Source organism: Chiloscyllium plagiosum, chromosome 23 (genome assembly GCF_004010195.1).
Source record: "Chiloscyllium plagiosum isolate BGI_BamShark_2017 chromosome 23, ASM401019v2, whole genome shotgun sequence".
Taxonomy (NCBI): domain Eukaryota; kingdom Metazoa; phylum Chordata; class Chondrichthyes; order Orectolobiformes; family Hemiscylliidae; genus Chiloscyllium; species Chiloscyllium plagiosum.
Window position 1 is genome coordinate 53,206,964 of NC_057732.1, and position 18,263 is coordinate 53,225,226.

The following is an 18,263-nucleotide window of genomic DNA, read 5'->3' on the forward strand; positions in this document are numbered from 1 at the left end:
GCAGTATAGATTTCCCAGGTCACCACCATGGAAGGGAATGCAGATTAGATTTCCCAGGCCATTACAATGGAAGGGAATGCAGTATAGATTTTCCAGGTCACCACCATGGAAGGGAATGCAGATTAGATTTCCCAGGCTATTACAATGGAAGGGAATATAGTATAGATTTCCCAGAACACTACCATGGAAAGGAATGCAGTATAGATTTCCCAGGCTTACAATGGAAGGGAATGCAGTATAGATTTCCCAGGCCATTACAATGGAAGGGAATATAGTATAGATTTCCCAGAACACTACCATGGAAAGGAATGCAGTATAGATTTCCCAGGCTTACAATGGAAGGGAATGCAGTATAGATTTCCCAGGCTTACAATGGAAGGGAATGCAGTATAGATTTCCCAGGTCACCACCATGGAAGGGAATGCAGTATAGATTTCCCAGGCCATTACAATGGAAGGGAATGCAATGTAGATTTTCCGGAATGACTCCGATATACCAAGGGCTAAATTATGGTGAGGATGTTATGTAAACCTTGCATATAGCAGGTTAACAGGTGTTTTGATTGATGTCTGCTGTTATAATAAGGTTGAGTAGGGCATTGTTACAGAATTGGCAGGGGGATATCTTGGCAATGTGAAGGATATAAGGTTGTGAGCACACACACAGAGTCTCTCACACACACAGTCTCACAAACACACACACATTTGTAGCAAACACACACAATTACACAAACACACACACAGTCTCACGCAGAGAGACACGCACCTATGGCAAAAACACATTCACAATTACACAAACACACACATAATCTCACACATACATTAAACTAATTCCTTTAGGGAATGAATCATCTGTTCCTAACTGGTCTGGCCTACATGTGACTCCAGACCCACAGCAATGTGGTTGACTCTTAGAGATATAAAATAAACACTGGCCCAGCCAGCAACACCCACATCACATGAATGAATTTTTAAAAAACACACATTGCTTCCTGAGAGTGTCCATATGAGCTGTCAGCCTTGTTTGAAAAGGGAAGCACTGAGCAGTGTGCCAATACTTCCTGAAGGAAAGGAAGTTAAACAAGAAACAGAATCTCTCTGTAGATCTCTCTTCCTCATCTTTCTCTTCCCACGCCATGGAACATAGTCTTTCAGGTGCAACTCTGTCTGCAATCTTGCTGTTTCATGTAAGTAGAGTGATAGCTGTAAAAACTGGAGACATATGGAGGAAGAATTGGGCATATTTTAACAAAAACAAGGAGTGGATTTGAAATGTTAACTCTGTTTAATTTCCACAGACCTGCTGAGTTCTTCCAGCAAATTGTGCCTTGGTTTCAGATTTCTATAATCCGCAGTTCTTTACAGAACATAGAACATAGAACATAGAACATTACAGCGCAGTACAGGCCCTTTGGCCCTCGATGTTGCACCGACCTATCATACCAATCTGAAGCCCATCTCACCTACACTATTCCATGTATATCCATATGCCTGTCCAATGACGACTTAAATGTACTTAAAGTTGGCGAATCTACTACCATTGCAGGCAAAGCATTCCACACCCTTACTACTCTCTGAGTAAAGAAACTACCTCTGACATCTGTCCTATATCTACCACCCCTCAATTTAAAGCTATGCCCCCTCGTGCTCGCCGTCACCATACTTGGAAAAAGGCTCTTCCTGTCCACCCTAACTAACCCTCTGATTATCTTATAAGTCTCTATTAAGTCACCTCTCAACCTTCTTCTCTCTAATGAAAACAGCCTCAAGTCAAACAGCCTCAAGCCTTTCCTCATAAGACCTTCCCTCCATACCAGGCAACATCCCAGTAAATCTCCTCTGCACCCTTTCCAAATCTTCCACATCCTTTTTATAATGTGGTGACCAGAACTGTACACAATACTCCAAGTGCGGCCGCACCAGTTTTGTACAGCTGTAGCATAACCTCATGGTTCCGGAACTCAATCCCTCTATTAATAAAAGCTAAAACCCACCTTTCTATGCCCTCATCCAGGTCATTTTTTAAAATGACGAACAGCAGTGGACCCAACACCGACCCTTGCAGTACACCACTAGTAACTGGACTACAGGATGAACATTTCCCATCAAGCACCACCCTCTGTCTTCTTTCAGCAAGCCAATTACTGATCCAAACTGCTATATCTCCCACAATCCCATTCCTCCACATTTTGTACAATAGCCTACTGTGGGGAACCTTATCGAACGCCTTGCTGAAATCCATATACACCACATTAACCGGTTTACCCTCATCTACCTGTTTGGTCACCTTCTCAAAGAACTCCTGTTGATGATACCTGCTTTCTATTTATATGTTTGCGTTTCTTTGGGTTGGTGATGTCATTTCCGGTGGTGATGTCATTTCCTATGCTTTTTCTCAGGGGTGGTAGATGGAGTCGAACTCGATGTGTTTGTTGATATAGTTCCAGTTAGAATGCCATGCTTATAGGAATTATTGGGATTGTGTTATAGATCCTGTGGGAAGAGAACTCTGTGGGAAGCTAGAGAAGTGATTGCTGGGCCTCTTGCTGAGATATTTCTATCATCAATAGTCACAGGTGAGGTGCCGGAAGACTGGAGGTTGGCAAACATGTTGCCACTGTTTAAGAAGGGTGGTAAAGACAAACAAGGGAACTTTAGACCGGTGAGCCTGACGTCGGTGGTGGGCAAGTTGTTGGAGGGAATCCTGAGGGACAGGATGTACATGTATTTGTAAAGGAAAGGACTGATTTGGGATAGTCAACATGGCTTTGTGCGTGGGAAATCGTGTCTCACAAACTTGATTGTATTTTTTGAAGAAATAACAAAGAAGATTGATGAGGGCAGAGCAGTAGATGTGATCTATATGGACTTCAGTAAGGCGTTCGACAAGGTTCCCCATGGGAGACTGATTAGCAAGGTTAGACCTCATGGAATACAGGAAGAACTAGCCATTTGGATACAGAACTGGCTCAAAGGTAGAAGACAGACAGTGGTGGTGGAGGGTTGTTTTTCAGACTGGAGGCCTATGACCAGTGGAGTGCCACAAGGATCGGTGCTGGGCCCTCTACGTTTTGTCATTTACATAAATGATTTGGATGCGAGCATAAGAGGTACAGTTAGTAAGTTTACAGATGACAACAAAATTGGAGGTGTAGTGGAGATTCAGAAAAGATTTACAAGGATGTTGCTAGGGTTGGAGGATTTGAGCTATAGGGAGAGGCTGAACAGGCTGGGGCTGTTTTCCCTGGAGCGTTGGAGGCTGAGGGGTGACCTTATAGAGGTTTACAAGATTATGAGGAGCATGGATAGAATAAATAGGCAAAGTCTTTTCCCTTGGGTTGGGGAGTCCAGAATTAGAGGGCATAGGTTTAGGGTGAGAGGGGAAAGATATAAAGAGTCCTAAGGGACAGAGGGTGGTACGTGTATGGAATGAGCTACCAGAGGATGTGGTGGAGGTTAGTACAATTCTAACATTTAAGAGGCATTTGGATAGGTATATGAATAGGAAGGGTTTGGAGGGATATAGGCTGGGTGCTGACAGATGGGACTAGGTTGGGTTGGGATATCTGGTCAGCATGGACGGGTTGAACCGAAGGGTCTTTTCCATGCTGTACACCTCTGTGACTCTATAACTCAATAAGGTTTGTGAGGCATGACCTACCCTTCACAAAACCATGCTGACTATCCCTAATCAAATTATTCTTTTCTAGATGATTATAAATCCTATCTCTTATAACCTTTTCCAACACTTTACCAACAACTGAAGTAAGGCTCACTGGTCTATAATTACCAGGGTTGTCTCTACTCCCCTTCTTGAACAGGGGAACCACATTTGCTATCCTCCAGTCTTCTGGCACTATAGACAATGATGATTTAAAGATCAATGTCAAAGGCTTGGCAATCTCCTCCCTGGCTTCCCAGAGGATCCTAGGATAAATCCTATCCGGCCCAGGGGACGTATCTATTTTCACGCTCTGCAGGATTTCTAATACCCCTTCCTTGTGAACCTCAATCCCACCTAGTCTAGTAGCCTGTATCTCAGTATTCTCCTAGACAACATTGTCATTTTCTAGAGTGAGTACTGTCGAAAAATATTCATTTAGTACTTCCCCTATCTCCTCTGATTCCACATACAACTTCCCACTACTATCCTTGATTGGCCCTAATCTTACTTCTTTGTTTTATTTTTGGGTATATTTTAATGTTTTAATGTTTCTGTACATTTCAATTAGATCCCCCTCTCATCCTTCTAAACTCCATTGATTATAAACTCAGAGTCCTCAAACGTTCCTCATATGTTAAACTTTTCACATCTGGGATCATTCTCATGAACCTCCTCTGGAGCCAATCCAGAGCCAGTACATCCTTCCTGAGATATAGGGCCCAAAATTGCTCATGATATTCTAAATGTGGTCTGACCAGAGCTTTATAAAGCCTCAGAAGTACATCCCTCTTTTATATTCTAGTCCTCTCAAAATAAATGCCATCATTGCATTTGCCTTCCTAACTACTGATTCAACCTACAAGTTTACCTTCAGAGAATCCTGCATTCAGACTCCCAAGTCCCTTTGCACTTCAGATTTCTGAATTCTTGTCTGTGTACGTTTTGTCTATGTTGATTTTTGATCATTTTTCCAGATTTCTTTTAGTATTTTCTGATATAAATAAAACCTGGGATGTGAAAAATTCTATGACTCTTGGAAATCTGGTTGAAATCTGCTTTGTTTTTATGAAACCTTGATTATCCCATAGCTGGAGGAATCAGAGTCTGTTCTGGGCACTGTACCCGAGGGAGCTTAAACTGGCATTGGAGGGAATGACACCCAGAAATTATGGAGAAAATAAATTACACAAACAGGGCTCTTAGTCAAAACTTTGGAAAGATTTAAGGGTTGTTTTCATTAAAGATTTTATATTACTAAGGGGTACCAGAGGGTGTAAATCCAGAAAAAAACATTAATCACATGACACCAGGTTATAGTCCAACAGATTTATTTGAAAGCACAAGCTTTTAGAGCGCTGCTCCTTCATCGGGTGAAGTCATTTCACTGGGTGAAGGAGCAGTGGTCCAAAAGTTTGTGATTTCAAATAAACCTGATGGGCTGTAATCTGGTGTCATGTGACTTCTGACCTTTGTCCAGCCCAGTCCAACACTGGCACCTCCACATCAGGAAAACCATTGGTTAGGGAGTCTAGGGATGGGGGCATAGTCTAAAAGTTGAGCCAAATCTTTTGGAAGTGAACTTTGGAAGCATTCTTCTACAAAGGTTATATAGGAGGTTGGAATCCTCTTCCCTAAATGGCAATTGATGCACAATCAAATTGGAAAGCTGAGGTTGGTAGATGTTGATATCCAAAGACATGAAGGGATACAGGGCAAAATGTTTGACCTGCAATCATCAGATCAGCCATAATCTTAATGAACAGCAGGCAGAACAGGTTCAAGGGGCTAAATGGCCTCCACATGTTCATGTGTGTCAATCAGAAAATGCTGTGAATACACTGACAAAGTCACCATTTGAAAGTTTACCAAATGTTGAGAATGAGCAAATCATCAGAACAGTTCTGATAAATGACAAGATAAGCATGTGGTGTAGCAGCTAACGTTGAGAGCTGCCACTCACACGTTGACTGTGTCCATCCAGCATTCTTGTACAAACAAGGATGTTTCTGTGAAGAGCTCATTGCTGTTTCAATCTACAAATGAATCTTCCCCTTCCTGGAGCTCACAGGCAAACTGGTGGGGAGGGCAAGTAGGTTAGTCAGTCCAGGTGACATAATTGCTCATTTCTTCCCTTCGCAGCAAAGACTGTCCCAGCAAGAAGGTCCAATCTTGACCCACCACCAATTACAGGTCTTGAACCATAGCAACACTTAAGAGGTATGTAGACAGACACATGAACAAGCAGAGAATAGGGATACAGACCATGTGCAGGTGGGTGGGATTCGTTTAAAATGGCACCACAGTTAGCACAGACAGTGGGCCAAAGGACCTGTTCCTGTGCTGCACTGGTCTATATTCTATAAACAGTCAACTTATGTCCACCTCAGGGCCTCAGCTCACAACTCCCCTGATAACCTGCCTTCACTAGTGAGGGAAAAAGGTGGTGAATTTCCCAACTGGGAAACCAGGGTGATCTTCCTGCTGGGTTGCACTAATTACTGCAATCTGGAGACAACTGCAGGCATGGATGAGAATCAAGAGAGTGTTCTCTGAAAACTTCCAATGCACCTCACCCTCTCTGCAACTACCACTCCATGGAAGGTTTATAAAAACAACTTACCTCCTTGCCATTGGATCCCCTGAAGAGTACGCCTCAACTGAAAAATTGCCATCTTCTGATTGGATGACAGCTTCTAGTGACCTGAGATGCCAGTGTCAAAGCCTGTGATAGGCTGAGAAACTCACCAATGCACTGCCTTCCATCCTAAACATTCTGATTGAAACTCAGCTTATCACAAGCCAATGAATGAATGATTTATTTATTGTCACTAGCATTTTACAATGAATTATTTCAGTAAAATACAGGAAAAGCTTCAATACTCATCACAATCAGGTGCCATATTGAATAGGTTAAGAATAAAAAGGATAAAAGATATCACTGAAAGAGAGTCCTGAGGCTTGAGCCAACTCACCAACAGCACCTACACCACTGCTTCTCCTCCACTACAGCCTGTGCTGAACCTACACTCACCCCAAAGACCAGCCACCGCCATCTTCTCACCAAGAGTCCTGCACCGGCCACCCTTCTCTGCGACATCACCTTGCCGCCATCTTGAAAAACCCACTGCCGCTGCCCCAGATCACCCGAACAGCCTTACCGCTGATATGCCGCCAGCCTGGAAGGCCGGGGGGATGTCTCTGTCTCTGCTGTTGCCGCTACTGACCACCGTGAGGAGCCACCATTCCGTGCATGGCCCACTCTAGCTGCCATGCTAATTTCACCAACTAACCAGCCAAAAAACGCTCCATAGAAAAGACAAACAAAAGAAAAAAAAAGAAGTAAAGAAAAGGCAAAAAAAGAAAGAAACCTTGCGGGAGAAGATGAGTCCCGGGCAAGAGACATCTCCCAGCCCTGCCAACTTTGCTGCAACTTGACTGACTGTGTTTGTTGCAATGTAACATGCTCCCCATCAGCCCTCCATTCTTCAAAGAAAGGGGCAAACTCTGACCAATATGTTCTTCTTTTAATTTGGCTTCAGTCTCACTTTTTGTGTCTTATATTATTCACTCATGGGATGTAGCCATCGCTGACTGGGCCCAGCATTTACTGTCCGTCCCTAGTTGCCCTTTGAGAAGGTGGGGTGAGCTGCCTTCTTGAACCACTGTCGTCCATCTGCTGTAGGATGACCCACAATGCCCTGAGGGAGGGAATTCCAGGATTTTGCACCAACCACATTGAAATATTTCCAAGTGAGTGGCTCGGATGGAAATTTGTAGAGGGTGGTGTTCCTATATATCTGCTGTCCTCGTTCTTCCATGTGGAAGGTAGTACCTGAGGATCTTCCGTGAATTTCTGCTTCCTGTAGATCATGCACACTGCTGCTACAGAGTGTTAGTGTCAATCAAGCAGGCAGCTTTGTCCTCGCTGATGTCAAACTTCCTAAGGGTTATTAGAGCCGCATCCAGGTATGTGGATGTGTATTCCACCACACTCCTGACTTGTTCCTTGTAGATGATGGACAGGTGCTGGGGAGTCATGGGATAAGTTACTCACCACAGTGGTCCTAGCCTCTGACCTGCTGTTAGGATTACAGAAGCAGGCTATTCAGTCCATTGAGTCCACACCAACCCTCTGAAGAGCATCTCACTCAAATCCATACCCTAACTGGACTACCCTTACACACAGACACAGGGAGAATGTGCAAACTCCACACAGCCAAGACACCGCAAACACCAAAACTCCATAACCCCAGTTGCCGAGGGTAGAATTGAACTGGGTCACTGGTGCTGTAAGGCAGCTGTGCTAACCACTGAGCCACTGTGCCACCCTGTAGCCTATATGGTGACTCTCGTTGAGTTTCTGGTCAATGGTAATCTCCAGGATGTTGATAGTGGGACATGTAGTGAATTTCATGGGGCAGTAGTTAGATTGTCACTTATTGGAGGTAAGCATTTGTGTGATGTGAATGTTTCTTGCTATTTGTCAGTCTCAGCCTGAACGTTATCCAGATCATGTTGTAGTTGAACATGGACTGCTTCAGTATCTGGAGAGTGGCAAATGGTGCTGACCATGGTGCAATCATTGGCAAACAACAGATTTTTCTTAAATCATTCTGAATCACTCTCAATAACTGTATCATTAACATCATCTCAACTTAGCAAATTTCACAGCAGAATGTAACTTTAGTAATAGCTACATAGACCTTAGTGATGTTGTATGGCTTATGTGTAGTACTAACTCAGGGGAAGTATTTGAAACCGGAGATCAAGCCATTGTAGAAGGACTGAGGGTTTGATATCCAACTGATTAAGTTTTTTCGTGATTTGTGCAGTGGGTCCAAATCAAAGGGTTTGATACATCATCTCAAAGCTTTTCCCATTCCTACTTCCTGTATCATTGAAGGGTCTCAGCACAAAATAGGATTTTCTGGCCCATCGTGACTGTGTTAGTTTCCTGTAAAATCCATGTAGCTTGGAGGGCAGGTGATGTAATCTGAATTCAATTCAAATTCAATCCAATTTCAGCAGAGTAGATTTCAGAGGCTGAAATGCTTACTCCTGCTCCTAGACCCTAGTTTTTATGTTCTAATAAAAATCTAGAATTAAAAAATAGCCTGAAAGTGACCGTGGATAAATGTAATGGAATTACATTGAATTGAATTTATTGTCATCTGTACCAAGGCACAGTGATCTTGTGATCAATACAGGCAGATCGCAGAGTTAAGTAGCATAGATAGTAAATAATAGACAAAAAGCAGCAAAAACAAAAACACAGGTACAGGCGAATGTTAAGAGTTTGTGAGTCCATTCAGTATTCTAACAACAGTAGGGTAGAAACTGTTTTGAAACCAGCTGTTGCGTGTGTTCAGGCTTCTGTACCTTCTCCCCGATGGTAGAGGTTGTAGAAAAACATGTAGCCCTCATGGAGTGAGGAATGAGGATCCTGGGTGGTGTAAGGAAATGTTTACAACTGATTGAGTGGGCAGAATCTGGAATTCCAGGGCTCTACTTGAGAATGGAGGTGGAGTTATATCCAATTATGGCTTGCAGAGGGGAATTGGCTATTGATCTGTGAGAACAGAATGACACAGAAAAGGTGGGAGAGTTTATAAAAATGTGTTTCTGTGATGGGGGTGTCATTGGCCAGCATTTATTGCCAAGTTAAAAGTCGACCACATTGCTGTGGGTCTGGAGTCACATGTAGGCCAGACCAGGTAAGGATGGCAGTTTCCTTCCCTAAAGGGCATGAATGAACCAGATGCACAGTAGTGCGTCAGCAACAAAACCCAAGTGTTGGCTGCAAATTCTCTCTCTGAAGATATTGAGACTGACCTAAGGAAGACCTTTTTTTTTAAAGCAGAGGTAGCAGCAGAATGGGCTAGTGTCTGTTACAGAACAGTCTTGTGTTTCTATTGACAAGTAACTGCGTGTTTATTCAGCCAGAAAATTCCTGCTTCTTGTGTCTGTCTGTTGCTTTGGTGACGTGGTATCTGTGTTGCAGTGTATCAGGGTTAGGCACAGACAGGACTCTTCAGGAAATATAATACAAACAGAGACAGCAGCCCGGGGCAGTACAATGGAAATAGTGCTGGACTCTGACCACTGGCACTCAAGGATATGAGATTGTAAGTGGTACAGGTTACAGTCCACTGCCAATTCGGGGCAGCACAGGTGGTAGAGTCATACTGAATGGAAACAGGCCCTTCGGTCCAATGAGTCCATGCCAACCTTGTTCCCAAACTAAACTAGTCCCAACCTCCTCCTGAAAGTTATTCTGGAACTACTGGGAATTTTTACTTAAATGCCTACACATTCAAAGCTCAGTTGTCTCAGTGCTATTTACGTTCAGAAGCTGTTGAAATGTTGCACTTGGGTTTTGCAGACTTTTAAAATTCGCCAGAGTGGCAAATGCAAACATACAAACAAAGAACTAGAATAGGCGACTTGGCCCTTCGATAAGATCATCTGATGTTAACCTCAACTCTACATTCCTGCATAACCCCTGATAATCTTTCATCCCCTTGGTCATCAAGAATTTATTTACTTCTGCCTTAAAAATATTTAAAGATTCTGCAAAAATACACTGTTTTGCTCACAACAGTTTGATAAACTGCTCAATATTGGTTCAATTAACAACAGTGCCCCCATTTGGACTTTACCTGGTAAACCAAGTAATTGGTTTCAGATCCACGGTGTGGATGTTTTATAATCAACATGTTCAGGGATGTTATAGCACCTCGGGAACAGATGCGACTTGAACTCAGGCCTCCTGGATCGGGGTAGGGACACTACCACAGCACCACAAGAGTCCCTGTGCCTACAGCATATGCTGTTGAACTGAAGAGACTCACTCAATAGCAAAAGGATCATCAGTTTTCAAAATCTGATTCCTCTATTCACTGTTGCTGACCGAGCACAGGAATAAACTGCCTGCAGTCATATTCCCACTTGTCAAACTCCATAAGGTGACAGTAACTTCCTTTTCTGAACAGGATTTCCTTCCTTCCTCTTTGGTTGAAGTTATCATCATGCGATAGCCTCAAGATCACGTTGTTGTGGGATTGTCTTTCAGGGGATGCATGTTCCCAGAAGGCTCATTATTGTAACTTTGTGGAAGAGCTGTGAAAACCTGGGAAAATTGCCTCAATCCATTCAATTTCCTTATTATCTGAAGTTCTCCCTTTAGTTTGACAATGGAGAATCAGAAGAAAGGCTTGTGGAGATTGATTAGGCCACAGGCCTGATGAAGCACTAATTGCTAATGTGACCAAGGTCTTCAAGATACTAGCTGGAAAAGACAGGATAGATAAAGATAAACTATTTCCACTGATTGCAGATTGTCGAACTAAGGGACATAGTCTGAAAATAGGGCCAGACCATTGAGGAGAAATGTTAGGAAGCATTTCTACACACACAGGGTGGGAGCGGTTGGAGCTCTCTTCCACAAACAGCAGTGGATACTGGATCAGTTGTTAATTTTAGATCAGAGATAGATGATGTTTTGTTAAGCATGGGTATTAAGGGATATGGGCCAAAGGCAGATATATGGAGTTAGGCCACGAATCAGCCATGACCTCATTTTGCCTGAAACGTTGACTTTCCTGTTCCAGGGATGCTGCCTGACCTGCTGTGCTTTTCCAGCACTACTCTAATCTAGACTCTGGTTTCCAGCATCTGCAGTCCTCACTTTTGCCTAGTTGATTTTAACATTACTGTAATCCTCTTGCAAGGATACTTGCCTTAAAGAAGTTCTCCTCCTCTCTCCACAAGAATCTCTGCCCTGAAGCTCTTCAACCATGTCCTGAAACTCTTGGCTACATTCTTCCCAGCCCCACCCCCTCCCATTTATCTCTCCACCCTGGAGGCTCCCTGCCTCCATTCCTGATGAAGGGCTTTTGCCCGAAACGTTGATTTTTCCTTCTCCTCGGATGCTGCCTGACCTGCTGTGCTTTTCCAGCACCACTCTAATCTAGACATTTGGTCCATCATGTCCACACCAACCATCTGAAGAGCAGCTCACTCGCTAACACTATCCCTGTATCCCTACATTTCCCATGACTAATCCACCCTGACCTGCACATCTTTGGACTGTGGGAGGAAACCGGAGCACCTGGAGGAAACCCACACAGACACGGAGAGAATGTGTAAATTCCACATAGACAGTCACCTGAAAGCGGGATCAACCCCATGTCCCTGGCATTGTAAGGCAACAGTTATCACCTTATCTATACCCCTCACAAATGTATAAATCACTAAAAGATCCTCCTTCAAACCCTTACACTCCAGTGAAAGAAGTTCCAGCCAAACCAACTATAACTCAAACCTTCCGTTTCCAAGCAACATCCCGGTAAATATTTCCTGAACCCTCTCCAGTTTGATAATATCCTTCCTGTAACAGGGTGACCAGAACTGCATATAATATTCCAGAAGAGGTCTCACCAACATCCTGTACAACCTCAACATGACATCCCAACTCCTGTACACAAAGGTCTGAGCAAAGAAGGCAAATGTGCTAAACGCCTTTTTAACCACCCTGCCTACCTGTGACGCAAAAATCAAAAAATGATGATGATTAAGGAAGATGCCTGCAGGAATTCCCCATTTTAGAATCAAAGTCCAACCAATTAAGATGGCAGGAGGAGGCTGTCATCTAAGCTATTAATTGGGATAGAAGCTCGACCATCTCGAGGCTAATATTTCCACCCTGGGAGAATTCATAGGTCCAAAGCTGATATTGGAAATCAATAATCCATTCTTTTGACTTGGCAAGCAAGAGGAACAATCTGCTAACTGCACATTACAAACATTCAAATGAAGCAACTCTGAACGGAAGTTGATGAGAGCACTGTACCTGATAATGGCCCATTAACTGTTGCTGGCATATCTGGCAATGTAGATAACTCCTCTTCATGTGAGTGCTCCTGCTTAGCAAAGGCCACAGGCGATAATGAGAAGATAAGCAGAATAAAAACAAGGGTTAACAGCAAAATACTGGTTGATGAGCAAGACAGAGAAAGAAAGAACTGATCTTTAACAGGCAGCAACAATAGCATGTTATGTCCTGGAGACAGCAACCTCAGGAGTACAGTGGTATTGTTCACCGTACACTTTAAATGGTGCACTTCTAACAAACATTAAATACTGTCACGTCAGAAATTAAACTGTAGGTTTAGTCTGTAATTCTGTTTGACTTACCATACTCATAGAGAATTAAATTTTGCTTATAATTTTTTTTAAAAAGACCAAAATGGATTGCAACACAGTTGGAAACCGGATGAGCTGTGGTTTGTGGTGTGGTTGTGTTAGGCACAGCTTATAAACTGAATAATGGTCTTCCTGTTTGCCCTTGTTTCTGAAATAAAGTTTGCAACTGTCGCCTGACTAATGCTCCGGTTATTCTGCAGAGACGATGCCTTCTCCTTCAGATCAAATTCCACCCCGGCATCTGGATATTTAGGCAATCTCAGCTCCCATCTCCAAATCAATCGTTCTTTTGCCAATTACACTTAATACATAATGTCAAATTGTTTTAGGGCATCTGGTAAAGATGGACAACAATCTGTCCTTCCACATTTTGGGGCAGGTTTGAATTGTGGGATGACAATCTCCTCTTGTTAGTAACCAATATGCAGTTCCAAATGACAGGAGTCCTGTCACAAAGGTGCCTTAATTTGCCATTGAATTAAAAACAAAATGGTTGTACTGTAACTTTCAAAACCTGTCAGGACTTTGACAAAAGGTGATGAGGGCTCTCGAGGAAAGGTCTACAGAAACTCTTCCCTTTGGCAAAGAGGCTGCAGAATGAAAGTGATTGATGAAAGTACCAAACGTAACATGATTTTTATTTCACACAGAGCGAGATTCTAAAATGTTCCACCTGAAAAGATGGCCCGAGGCTGATTCATATCCTGCCTCAGGCGACTGTCTGTGTGGAGTTTGCACATCTCCCTGTGTCTGCGTGAGTTTCCTCCGGGTGCTCCGGTTTCCTCCCACAGTCCAAAAATGTGCAGGTCAGGTGAATTGGCCAGGCTAAATTGCCCGTAGTGTTAGGTGAAGGGGTAAATGTAGGGGAATGGGTCTGGGTGGGTTGCGCTTCGGCGGGTCGGTGTGGACTTGTTGGGCCGAAGGGCCTGTTTTCACACTGTAAATAATCTAATTTAACAAAAAGGAAATTGGATAAACTTCTGAAATGTTTTTTTTAACAGTTAAAAGTGATGATTAAAGAATTGGAATGGGGAATGGAATTAGATATGTCTGCTTTTGCAGAGAGCCAGCACAGGCTAGAAGAAGAGAGGTCTGAATACGTTCTCTGATCCTGTGCTAATAGTTTGGGATAGTGATCTTTCTGGTATACAGTTAAGGGTTTTTTTTAGATTAGATTAGATTACTTACAGTGTGGAAACAGGCCCTTCAGCCCAACAAGTCCACACCGACCCGCCGAAGCGCAACCCACCCATACCCCTACATTTACCCCTTTTAGCCTAACACTACGGGCAATTTAGCATGGCCAATTCACCTAACCCGCACATCTTTGTGACTGTGGGAGGAAACCGGAGCACCCGGAGGAAACCCACGCAGACACGGGGAGAATGTGCAAACTCCACACAGTCAGTCGCCTGAGTCGGGAATTGAACCCGGGTCTCTGGCGCTGTGAAGGCAGCAGTGCTAACCACTGCACCACCGTGCCGCCCACGGTTTAAAATGGAAACGTTAACACAGATTTCTAACAGCTGAGAGGCCTCCATTAATCTTTACAGTTCTTTTCTGCTGGTGGCAATGGGATAATAAATTTCTCCCTGAGGCCTGATTGCTGCTCCTCCCACAATTGGTTAAAAAATACCTCAAACTACTCTTCCCTCTTGACAAGCCTCCTCTCCCTGCTCATTAACCTGAACTCCAATTCCCCCCTCACTCTTACTCTCAAAACCTGCTCCAAATCTCCAATCTGGGCCCAGTCCCTTCTACCAATGCCTAATTTTCATTCTGAGATCACACAAAGACTGAAGCATTAAAGCAAGGTTACATTGGGATAAATTTTTGAAAACACTGTTTTTAAGTCACTTTTCCTGTTGTGGTTCTGTTCGCCGAGCTGGGAATTTGTGTTGCAGACGTTTCGTCCCCTGTCTAGGTGACATCCTCAGTGCTTGGGAGCCTCCTGTGAAGCGCTTCTGTGATGTTTCCTCCGGTGTTTATAGTGATTTGTATCTGCCGCTTCCAGTTGTAAGTTCCAGCTGTCCGCTGCAGCGGCAGGTACAAATCACTATAAATGCCGGAGGAAACATCACAGAAGCGCTTCACAGGAGGCTCCCAAGCACTGAGGATGTCACCTAGACAGGGGACGAAATGTCTGCAACACAAATTCCCAGCTCGGCGAACAGAACCACACCAACGAGCACCCGGGCTACAAATCTTCTCCCTCACTTTTTCTGTTTCAGAGGCCTACTGCATGTTGCAACATTTCCTGACTTTATTTCCCGATTCCGAGCACGAACAGTGTACTGTTTTGCTAAGATCCATAATTTAAATTTCCAAAACTCAACCCAATGTTCTATTCTGACATTCGCAAAAAAATTGCTGGAGAAACTCAGTGGATCTGACAGAATCTGTGGAGAGAGAAACAGTTAACATTTCAAGTCCAGTGACTGTTCTTCAAACCGTTTTTTTTGTTTTACCTGTTCTATTTGGACATCGGTATTGAACACACATTGAACTTAATTCTTCACTTTATTTAATTTTAGGCTTTAGAAGCAGTCCCTGCTAAAAGATAAGAGAGCATTTTACCCAAGAAGTGTTGGTGAAGCCCCTATAAAAACTGCATGACAGTGGTTGACATCTGATACTTCAATGATAATCTTACAACAGAATTGAGTCATGATATTCTGTACCCTTTTTCCCCCTGAATAACAGGGAATGACCACTGGTACAAAACAGTGCCTTTTTTCAATATATTGCAATTTTCTTAAACCAAGAAAATACTTGAAATATTTAATTATATTCAGTTCAGTGTTGTCACAATGAAATTTGCATTCAGCAGTGAGGAAACTACATGGAGGTTAAACATTTGTAGATTTTTAATGATGTGAATGTTTACTTTTTAATTAATCATCAGGATCATTTAAAATTCCCTTGTGCAAGGTGAAATGAGGGAAACTGTATGAAAATGTTTGTAAGTCAAGCCTTATGTCATTCCTGTACAACAATCTGTGTATAATAGGACTGGAACTGGACTCATGTTGTAATTCGGTCAACTCCAGTTCACTTACAGTAATGAGTATTGACCAGGATTTCCAATCAGACACATGGAATATGGCTTTTGTCATTTCTTACTCGATAAATGGAAGTGTTTATTCCCAAACAGATTCAGATTTTTAACTCCACTGGGACTGAACAAAGTGTTTGCAATAAACTTGAATTGGGTTTCTGCTCTAGGATTGTCTAAAGAATGTTGATGAATATGTCTGCAAAGCCATGCTTTGTTAGTTTGCTGCAAAAGTGCTGAAATATAATAGGAAAATGTTCAATGCAAAGTTTATGAGGGAATGTTCTATATAGTGGCATCTACTGGGCATTATCATTTTAGGCACTTATAATAAGATATTCTGGATATTCAGTTCAATTGAAGTCAAGATGAGTTTCCAACTGGGGCTGTTTAAGGGAATAACCCTGCTCCTCTCCCAACTCCACAAGTATGTCGATGAAACCCTGCTCTACTTCTCAGCCACCAGCCTTGACTCTAGCTCACGATCACGCCTTGCAGACTGCTTCTCCAACATCAAATTGGGCTTGAGGAATACAGGCCTTTATATCTCAAGGAATGGAGTATAAGGATGCAGAAGCTATGCTGCAGTTATACAAAACCTTGGTTAGACCTCACTTGGAGCACTGTGAGCAGATCTGGGCACTACACGTTTGGAAGGATGGATTGGCCTTGGAGCGAGTACGACGTAGGTTTACAAGAATGATATCTGGACTTCAGGGGCAAAGTTATGAGGAGGGATTATACAAATTAAGCCTGTTTCCACCAGAATTTAGAAGGTGAATGTGTGATCTGATTGAAGTTTTTCCAATATTAACAGAAAAAGACAGGGTAGATAAAGATAAACTATTTCCACTGGTCGGGGATTCTAGATCTAGGGGCATAGTCTGAGAATTAGGACCAGACCGTTCAGGATAGATGTTAGGAAGCACTTCGTCACACAAAGGATGGGAGAGGTTTAGAACTCTCTTCCACAAGTGACAGGGGATGTTGCATCAGTTGTTCATTTTAAGTCTAAGATAGATAGCTTTTTGTTTAGCAAAGGCTTTAAGGAATATGAGCCAAAGGCAGGTATATGGAGTTAGGTCATAGGTCAGCCATAATCGCATTGAATGGGGGAACAGGTCAAGGTGCTACTCCTGGTCCAATATTTCTATGTAAGCCAGAACCTCCTCTAGTTGAGCATTAAGAAAACTATCACCTTGGTTTCCGCCAAGGTCCATGTGACAGTAAATCAAATCAAATCACATCAAATCAAGCTAGCTGTCCAGCAAACTGAGTTAACTAACTGTGCAGACTTAGCACTGCATTTTTCAAAATGCTAATTGACCAACCTGTTTCAACTTGTTTAGATTACATAGCACATATACAGTACTTGCAGCATTTTTTTTATTTCAAAAATATACTTTATTCAGAAAATAATTTGATGGTCTGTACAGTTGGTCATGCCATACATATGTAAACATGTACATACAGAGATCAGAATTTATCATTTTTATACAGGTCTGTACATTTTTCAATCATATGCCCATACAAATAGCTGAGGCGTCAGCAGAGCCCAAATGACTGCATGGGCCCCCTGTTCTTCGTTATTAGGCAGGACTTTACACAGTGGTCTTTCCCTACCGCGCCTTGGCGGCAGCTGCCCCAAGCTTCAGCGCATCCCTCAACACGTAGTCCTGGACCGTGGAATGTGCCAGTCTGCAGCACTCAGTCGGGGTCAACTCCTTCAGCTGGAAGATCAGCAGGTTTCGGACCACCCAGAGAGCGTCCTTCACCGAGTTGATGATCCTCCAGGCACAGTTGGTGTTCATCTCGGTGTGCGTCCCGGGGAACAGACCGTAGAGCACGGAGTCCCACGTCACGGCGCTGCTCGGGACGAACCTCGACAAACACCACTGCATTCCTCTCCAGACTCCCTCTGCGTAGGCACATTCCAGAAGGAGGTGTGTGACAGCCTCGTCCCCCCTGCAGCCGCTTCGATGGCAGCGTGCGGTGCGGCTGAGAGTCCAGGCGTGCATAAAGGATCTCACAGGCAGAGCCCTTCTCACCACCAGCCAAGCCATGTCTTGGTGCTTGTTGGAAAGTTCTGGCGATGAGGCATCCTGCCAAATGGCTTTGACAGTCTGCTCAGGGAACCGCTCTATAGGATCCGCCCTCTCCTTTTCCCGAAGGGCCTCAAGGACACTACGTGCTGACCACTTCCTAATGGACTTGTGGTCAAAGGTGTTTTTCTTCACAAACTTCTCCACGAAGGACAGGTGATACCGAACGGTCCAACTACTCGGAGCGTTCAGCGGCAGCGAGGCCAGGCCCATCCTTCGCAACACCAGGGACAGGTAGA

The 18,263-nt window shown here is 43.5% G+C and overlaps 1 protein-coding gene across 1 annotated transcript in view; it reads right to left on the bottom strand.

Moving 5' to 3' along the window:
* The window catches only part of fam107b (family with sequence similarity 107 member B), a 155,829-nt gene extending 143,245 nt beyond the window's left edge, over positions 1–12,584 (bottom strand). Inside the window, exon 1 of the mRNA XM_043714190.1 lies at positions 12,515–12,584. Coding sequence (XP_043570125.1) covers positions 12,515–12,545 — 31 coding nt within the window. The 5' untranslated portion in view covers positions 12,546–12,584. The remainder of the gene's footprint in view (positions 1–12,514) is intronic.
* Between the last annotated feature and the right edge of the window lie 5,679 nt (positions 12,585–18,263).